Source organism: Spermophilus citellus, assembly GCF_964194105.1.
Source record: "Spermophilus citellus genome assembly, chromosome: 1".
In the NCBI taxonomy this organism is placed as follows: domain Eukaryota; kingdom Metazoa; phylum Chordata; class Mammalia; order Rodentia; family Sciuridae; genus Spermophilus; species Spermophilus citellus.
Window position 1 is genome coordinate 209,249,497 of NC_138182.1, and position 12,849 is coordinate 209,262,345.

General features: G+C 33.5%; 1 protein-coding gene across 8 annotated transcripts in view; it reads left to right on the top strand.

Moving 5' to 3' along the window:
• Nucleotides 1-12,849, top strand: part of MCTP1 (multiple C2 and transmembrane domain containing 1) — a gene marked incomplete at its 5' end in the record, with an annotated part of 531,499 nt that overhangs the window by 330,312 nt on the left and 188,338 nt on the right. For 5 of the 8 annotated variants that reach the window (XM_081287710.1, XM_081287711.1, XM_081287714.1 and 2 more), the window contains 2 exons: nucleotides 5,903-6,073; nucleotides 8,911-9,041. In XM_081287710.1, coding sequence (XP_081143836.1) covers nucleotides 5,903-6,073; nucleotides 8,911-9,041 — 302 coding nt within the window. Of the gene's footprint in view, nucleotides 1-1,413; nucleotides 1,492-5,902; nucleotides 6,074-8,910; nucleotides 9,042-12,849 lie in introns of all 8 variants that reach the window. The other 3 variants (XM_081287709.1, XM_081287712.1, XM_081287713.1) reach the window with 1 other exon arrangement.

Here is a 12,849-nt window from a genome sequence, read left to right on the forward strand (position 1 = left end):
TTTACACAGGTAATACAATCCAGGATAACAAAAGCCAAGGATCGTTTACAGTATCAGGGAGAGGATTGGTGTAACTGTGCTCCCCTAGTTACATGTGGAGTCTAAATAGATTTGGTTTAGGTCTTGATTTATTTTTAAATCAGAATTTAGACAAATAGGATATATCCTATTATTAGTGGTCCAGTTTTTCAAAGAATGAAACTAGTAAATTTAAATAATAAGAGTGGGAATACAGAAGCTATATGCTAAATTGAACAACTTGAGTACAGTCAACTCTCATTTGCTCTACCAAATAACATATGCCAGTTATTTTACTTCCTTTAAGTCCCCATTTAGTTTTTCTCAACAATTTATTATCAGAATGTATTTCATCTAGATGAAAGACAAAAGCAATCTGAAAAACCTGTGCTTTTTTCTTTCTTTTTTGTATCATAAACTTCACAGATTATGTCCAAAAAATGAGGTATAGTGGGGGAAATCATAGGTTAGTTGTCAGTAACTCCACGATCAAATCTCAATTTTGCTATCCTCTAGACATTTGGCTTTGAGAAGGACATTTATCTTCTCTATGCCTCTGTTTCTTTTTCTTAAAAAAGGAATGTTTGTCATGAAAAACACTGGAGAATGAAAACTTCAGCATATAATAGCTTCTCAATAAATGTTTCTGTGTGACATAACCTATATATCAGACGTCCTATCCAGTCCTCCCTGTTGATGTCATCAAAGCAATTGCTTCTCATCTCTTCATAATAATACTCAGAAACTCTATATCTGCTTTAGAAGTCCTTAATGCAAACTTTCAGCTCCATCATGATACCTTCCCTCCAGAATTTCAGCTTTACCTTTCTTAATCCATCTCTTACTGCTCTTGGTTTTAGTAGGGAAGGGATCTTTTTGTTGCTTTTCTTAAAATGATAACCAAGGCAGCAAGAAGTTGTCTTCCGTGAGACAAAATTCCTATTACTTTGTGGATATTTCTTTGATCATTACAAAAGATTTTCATGTGGATGCAAGGTTCACATGATCATAGATAGTTATTACTTATCTATGTAACATTTATTCTTCTTTAGACCTATCATTATTTTGACATTGGGAAAAATTATTCTTTCTGTGATTTCTTTGATGGTGTTTATTTTCTGTAATGATTCTATTAACAAAATCCTGAAACCACTTCAGCAGGATCTATCACCATATAATCTTTGGGCTATATTTTCTTTAAAAAGTAGCTGTAACTATAAAGATGTCCTGGCGTTTATCTTCATTGTGCTACAAGACATTTTCTGATAGTGACTTGAGAAGCAAGTATATACTTTTCAAATAATATTTTAAAGTAATTCTAAATCCTAATCAAAATGAGGGGTTAGAGTGGTGCAAAGATTTCCCATACAGCTCTGACCATTCATTTCCATCCAGACATGTAGCAGGCCTGCTCTTGCTGTCCTGGGCTTCTGCAGAGCAGAACTTCAGAGTCCTTATTTCCAAAATGCACAAGTAAGTTCAACTGTTCAGTTCATTTATTTTCTCTGAGCTTGCATGAGCTGTGAATTATAAGGACTGACTTGTACTTAAAACTACTCCCTATTCTAACTTAGTTTTATATAATTTCTTTTATATATATTTAGATATATGTAATGAATTTACATATATAAAAGAAATTATAATCTTGAATTATTTTTCAAGAAATAATATAAGTGAACTAATTGTCTTTCTTAAGTACCAGCTAACCAGTTCTAAAATCTTACTAAAGATCCATGTTATTGACTAATTGCTTCATGCTTTTAAATTTGTATTATTACCTGATATCTTGATATTCTTTATTAATTCTGAACTTAGATGGGTGTTTCTTATGAGAGTGTATTTCAGTCTTTGGTGTATGTGAAAATCACATGGGGCACATGTTGAAATGAAGATTAGACTCTACCCCACAAGAACTGAATCACATCAGGAATCAGACCCAGTAATTTCAATACATGCACTGATAAAATATAGGAACTACTACCTTAGAAGTTCAAAGTTGGTATGTTTCTCTGTGTGTGTGTGTGTGTTTTGCTGGAGATTAAACCCAGTGCCTTGCACATGCTAGGCAAGCACTGTACTGCTGAGCCTCATCCCTAATCCAAACAGTTTCTTTCGCAGGCTTGGTTCTTCAGAAATTTAGAAACATGTCTAAAGAAGGACCTTAAATAGATTAATATTATCCATACCAGAGAGTGAATAATGTTTACAATTATATAGGAATTGCTAGAATACTGTGAGTGAAAAACTGGTCCCTTAGTATTGCAAGGGTGGGGTGGTAGGATTGGTTCCAACTCTCCTACCCACAGTGGATATCAAAATCTCCGGATGTTCAAATTCCTTACATAAAATGATATCATATTTGTATAAACCTACGAACATCCTCCTATATGTAAATAATCTCTAGATTACTTATAATGCCTAATACAATGTAAATTCTATGCAAATGGTTGTTATTCAGTATTGTTTAGGGAATGATGAGGAAGAAAAGTGTCTATGTTTTCAGTAAAGATGCAATTTTTCTTCCTATGTAGTTCAAATACATGTTTAGTTGAATCCACAGATGCAGAATCCATGGATGTGGTAGACCAACTGTATTTTAGTGTATGCCTTTTCTACTATTGATAACCTAAGTTTATGTCTTGAAGATTTTATTTCAAATTTTCTATCTTTTATGCTTAAACTAAATACTTATCTGTTTAATGACCATGCATTTACTCATTACTATATGGTTATTTCATAAAATCCACAGCTGAATTATGGAGTTCCTTTCTAGAAATATGCCATTTTGAAAAAAAGTTATTGAAAAAAATCACTTTTAAAAAATATTCAATTACCATATTTTTGGAACTCTTTTTTTTCCTTCTTCCTCTTTTTTTTTTTTAGCCCTTTGCAGAGGTCACCTCAATTTCCACATTCATTAGCCTTGCTTTTATGAGGGAACTCTCCTTCCTCCTGCCTGTTTTCCAAGTTTGGGGGAAATATCCATCCAGACTACAGAAAAGACTACCATAATGACTGATGGAAGTAGTCAAAGACTCCATTAAGCTCCTTTTTTTTTCTGTGAAAGCATGAAAGATCTCATGGAAAGCACTTACCTGTTCCCTCCTTACCCTGTTTGCATTTGAATTTTAAAAGAAAAAGGGGGGGGGGGTGTTAGTAGTGAGACAGGGTAAACAAGTAAGTGTGGTCCTATTAAGAAAACCAATTTATCATTACTAATTGAAGATGATATGTAATCTAGATTGTACCCAGCTGCATGCCTTGTATAAATTCTTTTGGAAAAATATATAGAACATGGTACTAAGTGCCTTCTTCAATAAATTTAAATATTATAAATAAAAATACATGTGCTTATATGGTAGAAAAGTAGAAGGTGCCTTCAGGAATTAGCCATATAGGAAAATATGTTCTAGAATGTTATTTCAAAATCAACCCACCTAACAGGGGAATACCACTTGGCAACATTATATTTAAATTAGGGCTACCTTTACCCAGTGCAGTCATGCATTCCTGTAACCTCAGCTGCTTGGGAGGCTGAGGCAGGAGGATCACAAGTTTAAAGGCATCTTCAGCAACTTAGTGGGGCCCTAAGCAACTTAACAAGTCCCTGCCTCAAAATATAATAGATAGGGCTAAGGATGTAGCTCAGTGGTAAAGTGTTGAGTTCAATCCCTATTACCAAAAATAAATAAATAAGTGTTAATTGTGGCAGCATTTAAGCCTATGAGAGAACCTCTGCCCTAAACACCTGTGTTGGGTGAATAAAGGCCATAAATACTGGGGTTCTGGTCACATGTTTACCATCTTTTAGCTCAACTACTCTGAACAGCAAATTCCACATCTAAAAAACGGGCAGAAGCCTCACCTTCCTCTTCCTGGGGATTTAGAGAAAGCCAAATGTATAATGAACATATAACTGCTTCTAAATTCTAAAGCTCTATTATTAATTATTTTGGTCTTTGCTAAGATAACTATTTCTTTTTATTTACCATATTTGTTTTCCTTTTTTCCTCCTATGCCACTCATATTCCTTAATAAATGTTTCTGATCCAAAGTTTAAAACCTGCATTTCTAGGATATGCTGTTAGAGGCCACCTGAATATCAGCAGAGGTAGTTACATCAATAAATCAATCATCAATCAGTCAATCAATCACCAAAACCTACTGCTGTATTATCTAATAATAAATAGCATGAAATCTTAGAATGAAAACAACAACAAGAAGAATAATAACTTGGGGGGTTGGGGATGTGGCTCAAGTGGTAGCGCGCTCGCCTAGCATGCATGAGGCACTGGGTTTGATTCTCAGCACCACATAAAAACAAAATAAAGATATTGTGTCCACCTAAAACTAAAAAAGAATAATAACTTGGCATCACTTGGTGCAACAAATTCTGAACAATTTTAATTGAGAACTTCTGTTTTAATCTGAGAAGTCTTTTGTTCAAACAAAAGCCAATGTGCAAACCCAATACCTATATATAGAATGAACAGGAGCAGAGGGAACTCTAACTGAAATGGGCAGAGTTCTGTGGAACTTTTCGGGGCTCCATGAACCTCCATTGCCCTTCAGAACACTCTTGAGGCATGTTGATTTTAATAAGACAGAAATGACCAACATTTAAAATTTGCTATTCAAAAAGACAGGAAAATATACAATGTGATTTAGAAAGGTTTCCATTGAAAAGTTCAAGGATTAGAACTACTGTCTTTTGAAAAACATTGATTTTGTTTTCCTAGTAAAAGCACCTAAAGTGCACAACTTTTAAGGATGACATGTAAGAATGACTGGCATTACTGTATGGTATGAGAAATGAAGAAGTCAGCATGGGAGGAAGAGTTATATAAAATAGGCTGTAACTTCCTACATTAATGTACAAGGGACTAGATAGCAAATAGAGTTCATCTGTTATTTAGAAGTTGCAGTACTGTAAGAGTCAGAGGGATGTTGAATTTCTTTATGAAATAACTACATGGGAAAAACATGATTGATGATTAGAAAGAAACAATATTTTTTATAATACTGCTTAGTGCTGAATCTAGATTTAAAAATGTTTTGGTGTTTAAATACTTTCTCCATTTTTTTCATGTGCTATTTAGTTAAAAGACATTATATGGTCATTTGTAGTATACTTGCTAATTTTTAAAAATTCTAATCTTGCTCACTGGCTTGAATATTATGATTTGGAATGAGTATAATAAAAAATACTAAAGAAAATGTTCAAATACTGGAGTGAGAAATGAATACAAAATATACTCACCAATATAAATCACGTCTGTAATTTTAAAAATGAATATTTGTGATGCAAATTTCAGACATAAGTAAAATATCTTGAGTGGGTATACTGATTTTGTTTTGTGTTCTGTATTACCTTAAATAGTTCTCTATTGCTAATGTGGCAAGAAAGTATTTAAATTATCCAAATAGAACTTGTAACTGATCTTATAACTGAAAACTACCCATAAAATCCATTTATAACATGAAAAATCTCATCAAAACCCATAAATTGTTAAAAATTAAATATCACAGTGTAGATGTGGTCTTTGATATTTATATTTTTTTAAACATCTTTTAACAGGCATATTTGACATGAATGCAAGTATTCTCTGATATTCTTAAACTATCTACATCTTCTAATTTTAAGAGATGAAAAGCTAGACTGTCTTTATTTGAGCACTAACCTCTTCTACACAACAAATTTGTCATGATACAATTTATTAACAAATTTATAACTAATAAATAATTAATACTCCATTTTTTATTTTTTAAAAAATGTAGCTGCTTAGTTTTTATTTTTTGAAAAACTGTGTCGGGGAAAGTTTAAGACCAAATGAAATACTTAAGTTTAAAACAAAATAACCTAACTCACATTTCTTTGTGAAAGTTTCAGACCCAAAGTTTACGTCTGTCAGACCAGCACAGAAAATCCCACCTATGGAGAGGGATAGTCAGCATCACCTTGATTGAGGGGCGAGACCTCAAAGCGATGGATTCCAATGGGTTGAGTGACCCTTATGTAAAGTTCCGGCTTGGGCATCAGAAGTACAAGAGCAAGGTAGCTCTCTATTTTCTCTGTTCTGTTCCTATCAATGTTGAGAAGGCATTGGCTGGTAACAGCCATGCTTTAGGAAATGAAAATGCTGGGTATACTTTGAAATGCTTAAGAGAACTTTTGAATATCATGTCAGAAAACAGAACCAACAATTCTATTGCATTTCTTACTTTATGTGCTAAATGATCTTGGGTAAATTGCTTAATTCTCTATGTCTCAATTTCTTCATCTATAACTGGAATGATGGTAGGAAATCTCTCTTAGTATACCTATGAGGATTTACAAGAAAAAAAAAAGGAACAATAACCCAGACAGAACATAGTTGATGCCGGCTTATAAAGTGCCTAGAGAATATTGGCTCTTAATATTATTTTACATACCATAAATCTTTGTGAATTACTCTGAGTCATTTTATCCAACCTTATTTACACCAATGCAGATCAAAAGGCTCTAAATTTATCTAAGAAGTAAATGAGCCTGTAATCCCAGTGGCTCAAGAGGCTGAGACAGGAGGTCTGCATGTTCAAAGCCAGCCTCAGCAACAGCAAGGTGCTAAGCAATTCAGTGAAACCTATCTCTAAATAAAATACAAAATAGGGCTGGGGATGTGGCTCAGTGGTTGAGTGTCTCTGACTTCAATACCCAGTACACTTCCCCCCCCAAAAAAAGAAATAAACGACCACATTCCTACTGCCACTATCAATGCTGTATCATAGCACATAGCACAAGTTACTTAGTCTCTCCATGCCTCAGTTTTCCCATCTGTAAAAAATTAAAAATAAGGACTAGAATTAAAATAAGGCCTAGTAAAAAAAGTTATTGAGAAGATTAAGTGAATATATGTTTTTCATGTAAAGGGCTTTGAGTTCTTCCTCACACATTATAAATAATCAGTAAATGGGAAAAGCAAAAGGAAAAAGAAACATAACAGTAGTAGGAGGAAGTGTATTGTGTGGTAACAATGATGTTCTTAATAATAATATATTAAATAACCTTAGTTATATATTATGGATGGAAGTAATAGTAATTAGTAAAAGTCATAGCATCCAAAACTGTATTTTGAGCACATCTTATCTGCATTATATCCAATTTTGACCTCTTTACTGGTCAGTTTGGACAGCTGATATTCATAGATAGCTTGGGACCAGTGATTATTTCCATCCTGAAATAAAGATCATAGGTCATTTTGAGGAGAATTTCTTTGCCTTGATGTCATCATTTTCAGGGATTTTTAAATTTTTTTTATTTGTTTTAATTAGTTACACATGACAGTACAATGACCTTGACATATCATACATTTGAATCAGATGGGATATAATTTCTCATTTTTCTGAGTGTACAGGTTGCAGAATCATATTGGTCATATAATCACATATATACTTTTTTTAATAAACAGCTTTCCCCTTCTGGGCCAAGAAGTTTTCATCAGAGCTTAAAGTTGTTAGAAATATCATAGTGCTGGTTTGTTAGCAGGCAGTGAGCACCACTAGCAGGCAGGTTACCTTACGAATGCCCACCTGGAATAGAAATGAATCATTTCTGATCTAAAGGAAATCATATAAGGAAGACAATCCTAAAGAAGAAAAGTGAAAAGTTAAGTCTATTTATAGCCACACAAGTAAGAATACCACCTCCCTCCCACTACCAGAATACCATAGGAATTCATCAAAGCCCAATGATATTTGAATGATCATAGCATTCAGCCAGTGCCTTTCAGTAATTTTCTTCTGATATGGAGCTTAATAACAAATTTTAAGGTTGTTCCCTCTCCAAAAATAGATATCTATGTCCACTTGAATCTTACCTTCTCTCAATTAGCATCATTTCTATGTTCTAGTAGTCTTAAAACATTACTTATTTTTATAGTTTTGCTCTTTAGGTATGAAATATGAAACCCAGCTATGGACATGTGTCTTTCTTTGCTCTTTCTGTCCATGATCTATTGCTGATTAAGTTCACATTATGAACTTTTAAAAATTGTGATTCATTTATATTACCTTTGCACATAACATACTTCATAGCTTTCAAACTCTTTATATCTGAAGACCCACCTGTCATACATCAAAAGGAAAAAAGCCACGGCACACCCTCCTGCTAAGAAACAAATATGACTGTTGTTTAATCTAATGGTGAATGGAATTTTAAATCGTGTCACTATAGGATACTTTATTATTGATTCTACTAGATTTCTTATCTGAATACTTGAATTTACAAAAGTACACTACAGGGATCTTTTTGTACATGAAACATGAGAACACATACACACAGTTTCTCCATATGTACAATTGGGATAATATATCAATGCTATGATTCTAAGGTAAAAGTGTGCCTGACCACCAAAATCTACTTGCTATTCTCTTCTGCTCTCATAGAACTTCATTTTCTGTTTTTCATGTACTCTGTTGAAGATTCCAATGTGTGGGGAGTAAGGGGGAAAAGAAAGTCTGAGAATCCTTGTCTTAATTATAATGAGATAATTATGAATTATGTCTTCATCTATTAACTATGATTATGTAGAATAATTACTGGTGTCTGAGTGACAGATATGAAAGGTAAATAGTGATCTATTTAGCTTTTCGACATGGTTTCTATTTCTCATCTGTTATGTAAGAAAATTGAGGGTCACTTTTGATTTTTTCAGGACACATCCTTCGGAGTCTGTTCATCAGTAAAGATGCTAGAGATCTAATGACTGATTTCTATTTTTTTTTCTGGAACCTTTGGTTCAAATAGCACACTTACATAATTTTCCAGTTGGTACCTAAGTTTGATTTAAGGTCTCAAGTTAAGTTTTTAAAGGCTGATATTAATAAAATAACAATGACCTTTTGGTTTTCCAGATTATGCCAAAAACTTTGAATCCTCAGTGGAGGGAACAATTTGATTTTCATCTTTATGAAGAAAGAGGAGGAATCATTGATATTACTGCATGGGACAAAGATGCTGGGAAAAGGGATGATTTTATTGGCAGGTCTGTACAATTTGTTATTTTTGGTTCACCCTAAAGAGGCTGAATTTTGTTGAATTTTAAAAATCTGGATATTGTAAATTAACTTTGTTGTTTTAAAGGAATGTTCTCTCCATTGTAAAGCAATATTTGAAGGGAAAAAAAAAAGATTCAAAGACTAACCAGTAGGTGGCAGTTTTGACTAGTCAATGGACACAAGCTTTTCCAATTCAGCATCTAGAAATTTTCTCCAGATGTCAGAGATATTGTGCACAGAAGTTATGGGAGTTGAAAAAGAGGAATTTCATCTGATATGAGATACTTAAAGAAACAAAGAGTATATTCATAGTCTTTAAAGTGATCTAACATAGTATTTATTTTCATAATGCATATTGTAACCATAAAATGCATTATTTCCTACAACTGCCTACAAGGGAGAGAATCTTTATAATCTCTTAGGAGTTCATAAATCTCTAAAGAGTTTCCAAGTTTTAGTGAAGGAAGCATGTAAGTGAGGCAGGTCCATGTTAATCTGATAATACAGGAAAAAAAAAACACAACTGTTCAGAGGCTTACATTGACATTTCTTTACAAAGTCAAGATTATTTTGAATGACTACTTGAATCGTGAGATTATATAAAATAGTCTAAAACTTGAAAATAGTTTTAGACTATTTTATATTTTTCAATAGTTGTATATGTGTTTTTGAAGCAAAACACTTGAAAACCTGACCATACTGTAATAAAGCATGGTGTACAGAATTTTTTAGTTTAAAAAAAATCCTTCTTCACTGTAGTTCACATAAAATTCAAGTCTTCAAACTTAATATCTAAAGAAAATTCATACATACTAATGATAAAGAAATTTTATTCTAAGAAAGTACAAGAATCCAGTCCAACACACTTATCTCTTCATTTTTTATGATTCTCATATACATGTTTTAAGCGATAGCTTTCATCATACAAGAGGTGAAAGATCAGCTTCAGTTAACCTTTAATATTTTACTTATAAAATGAAATTGGTAAAACACCACTGTGATATGATACAATTCTATATTTCAATCATTTTTAAAGCAAAGTTCTGTATTGCAAATTTTCTGATCAGTAAAACACTATTTTTCAGAGTTTTCTGAAAGTTCAGTCTTTTTTCCTAGCAGTGTACCACTAGCTTAGGTAGTGGTGTACATCTGTTAACACATTAAATGTGTTTAATTATAATTTTGTATTTATGATTCTGTCTCCCTCAGTATGCTATGAGTTCTTTCAAGGAGATGAAATCTCACTATTCCCTGAATGATTCATTCGTTTTCATAGTTTTTAGCAACATTAGTTATATTTGGTAATCAGATAATTAGAGTTGCTTTCATGTATAACCTTCTGCCTTAATCTCATTATTTGATAGTCAAGCTTCCTTATTTTGGCAAAATAATGAAGGCAACTATACTCTAAATTATACTGGCTTCTCATACTTCTGGTGACATATGAAGTTCTTCTTATCCCTTTTTCTACTTTTTTCATAATGCAAATATACTTATATTTATTTTTTCCTTTGGGAAGAATTTCCAAATTTGGTATGTATGAAATTTCTCGGCTCATTTGATACTTTTCCCCATTTTGTAATATTATGAATTCTTCAAGGGCAGAAGTGGAGGGCAGAGAGGTGGACTTGTTTATTTCACTTCACCTTATTTCTAAGTATCTGTCTACATTTAAGCAGATATTTAGAGAACAGTAATGGATGAGTGGATAGAAGATCTAGATAACTGAGAATTTTTAGAAAGTTTTGTGAAGTTCAGAGAAAGACAAGTGATTCCAATTTTTAACACATGCCAAACGTAACTGCCTCTGAAAGCAATTTGAGCTCAAAAGTTTTAGAGCACAGAAACAAGAGCACAGGTATAGACATAATGGCTATTTTCAAATCTGGAGTGTTGAAGCAATTTTCAGAAGTATTTTAACAATAAACATTATCCCTTAAATTTCCATTTAAACCCATTTAAACTCCCAACAACTGCTCCTGCCAGGGTCACCTCTGAATGACAAGATGTTTAATCCAATGGCCAGTTTTCAACCTTCCTCTTTCCTACCCAGCACCTGGGCTACATTTGGCTGATAAGTTTCCTTGAAACATTTTTACCTGGCTTCCAGGAGGCCTCATTCTCTTCTTTTTCCTCTTCCCTCATTGCATGTTCCTTCTTAGTTTCCCTCACTGATTTTTTTCCTTGTCTCCCTCATGCTGTAGTTCTGGAGAGCCTCAGAGCTCAGGCATTGGGCATCATTTCTGCCTACCCTTTATCCATTCTATTGCTTTTCACATGACCTATAGGTTGACAACTATCAATGTGCAGGTCCACTTCAAAACTTTTCTCTCAACTCCAGGTTCCTATATCCAACTCCCTGTTTGATATTGCCACTTGAATGTCCAACAGATGTCTCCAATTTAGCATATACATAGCTAAGTTTCTGGTCCCCAGCCCCTAAATCTGTCTTCTTTCCTATATTAGTTGTTAACATAAAAAATATTATAGTCATGTTTTACTCCTTTCTCTCTCACTTTCATCAAAGCCATCAGCAACTTGCTAACTTTTCCTTCAAAACATATTCGAAATTTACAACTGTTAGCTTTCTGCCACTATCACCTGCCACAAACACCTGAGATAATCAACTTTACAAAGAGAAAAGTTGTTTTGACTGGTTATAGGCCTTCAACACAAAGACTTTTGGAAGACATTCAAGATCCAAACTACAGTAACTACTTTCCATCACCTCTACCATTGTGATTCTAGTTGAGGCAACGTTAGCTTTCACATGGACAATAGAAAAAGCCTCTGTACTTCTTTCCACCCTTCCCCTTCCATAACACTCTGTTTCCAATGAAGCATCCAGAGTAATATTTTAAAAACACAAATAAAATAATTTAACTCCTATGTTCAGAATCCTTTACTTGGTTCCCATCCTAATCTGTGTAAAGCAGAAGTTCTCACAGAGTCCTATGATGCTCCACATGATCTGTTCCTGTTACTCCTCTACTTTGAACATTTCTCCCAATCTACCTCTCCTGCCCTCTGCTCTCTCCCAGCCCCACTAGACTCTGTGCTGTTCTTTGAGCACACCAGACACTCCCTACCCCATAACTTTCCCTCTGTACCACTCTTACTTCAGGCACCTGTCTTCTTTGCCTTTTTACCTTCTTAAGATCTGTGTACAATATCATGTCAAGGAGGCATCCATACCAAGTCTGTTTAAAATCAAAACCCCCTTTCTCCTGCCCTGCTCTGTTTTTCTCTGTAGAAGTAGCCATCATTTGGTATACTGTACATCTCATTTATTTTATCATTTATTTCCCCTCACTAGAATGTAAGCTCAATGAGGGCAGGGATTTTTTTTTTTTTAGTTTTTTATTCACTCAATACCTAGATAAAAAATCTGGCACATAATAGGAACATAATAATATTTGTTATTTCCTGGATTTTAATTTTAAATTCCCGTAGCTTAATTTAATACTGGAAGTTATGAATTCATTCCCCCCACCCCCAAAAAATTGATCTGACACTGGGCATGAAAGAAATGGCTATTAAAACAACATAACTTAGTGGAAGATATAAATTTTCAGTTTGTGGAAATATGTGTAGTTATAATACAAAAGAGAAGAGTGAATTAAAGTATAAATGTGTCTGAAAAATACTTAAAAGTACTGAATTGTTATATTGGGGGTGAACATAACCCATACATTACCAAGATACTTTTATCATAACATTTTTCAATTGATACAAAAATTGTACATATTTGGGGGTACTTCATTATGTTTCAATGTATATATCATTGTTTAATTC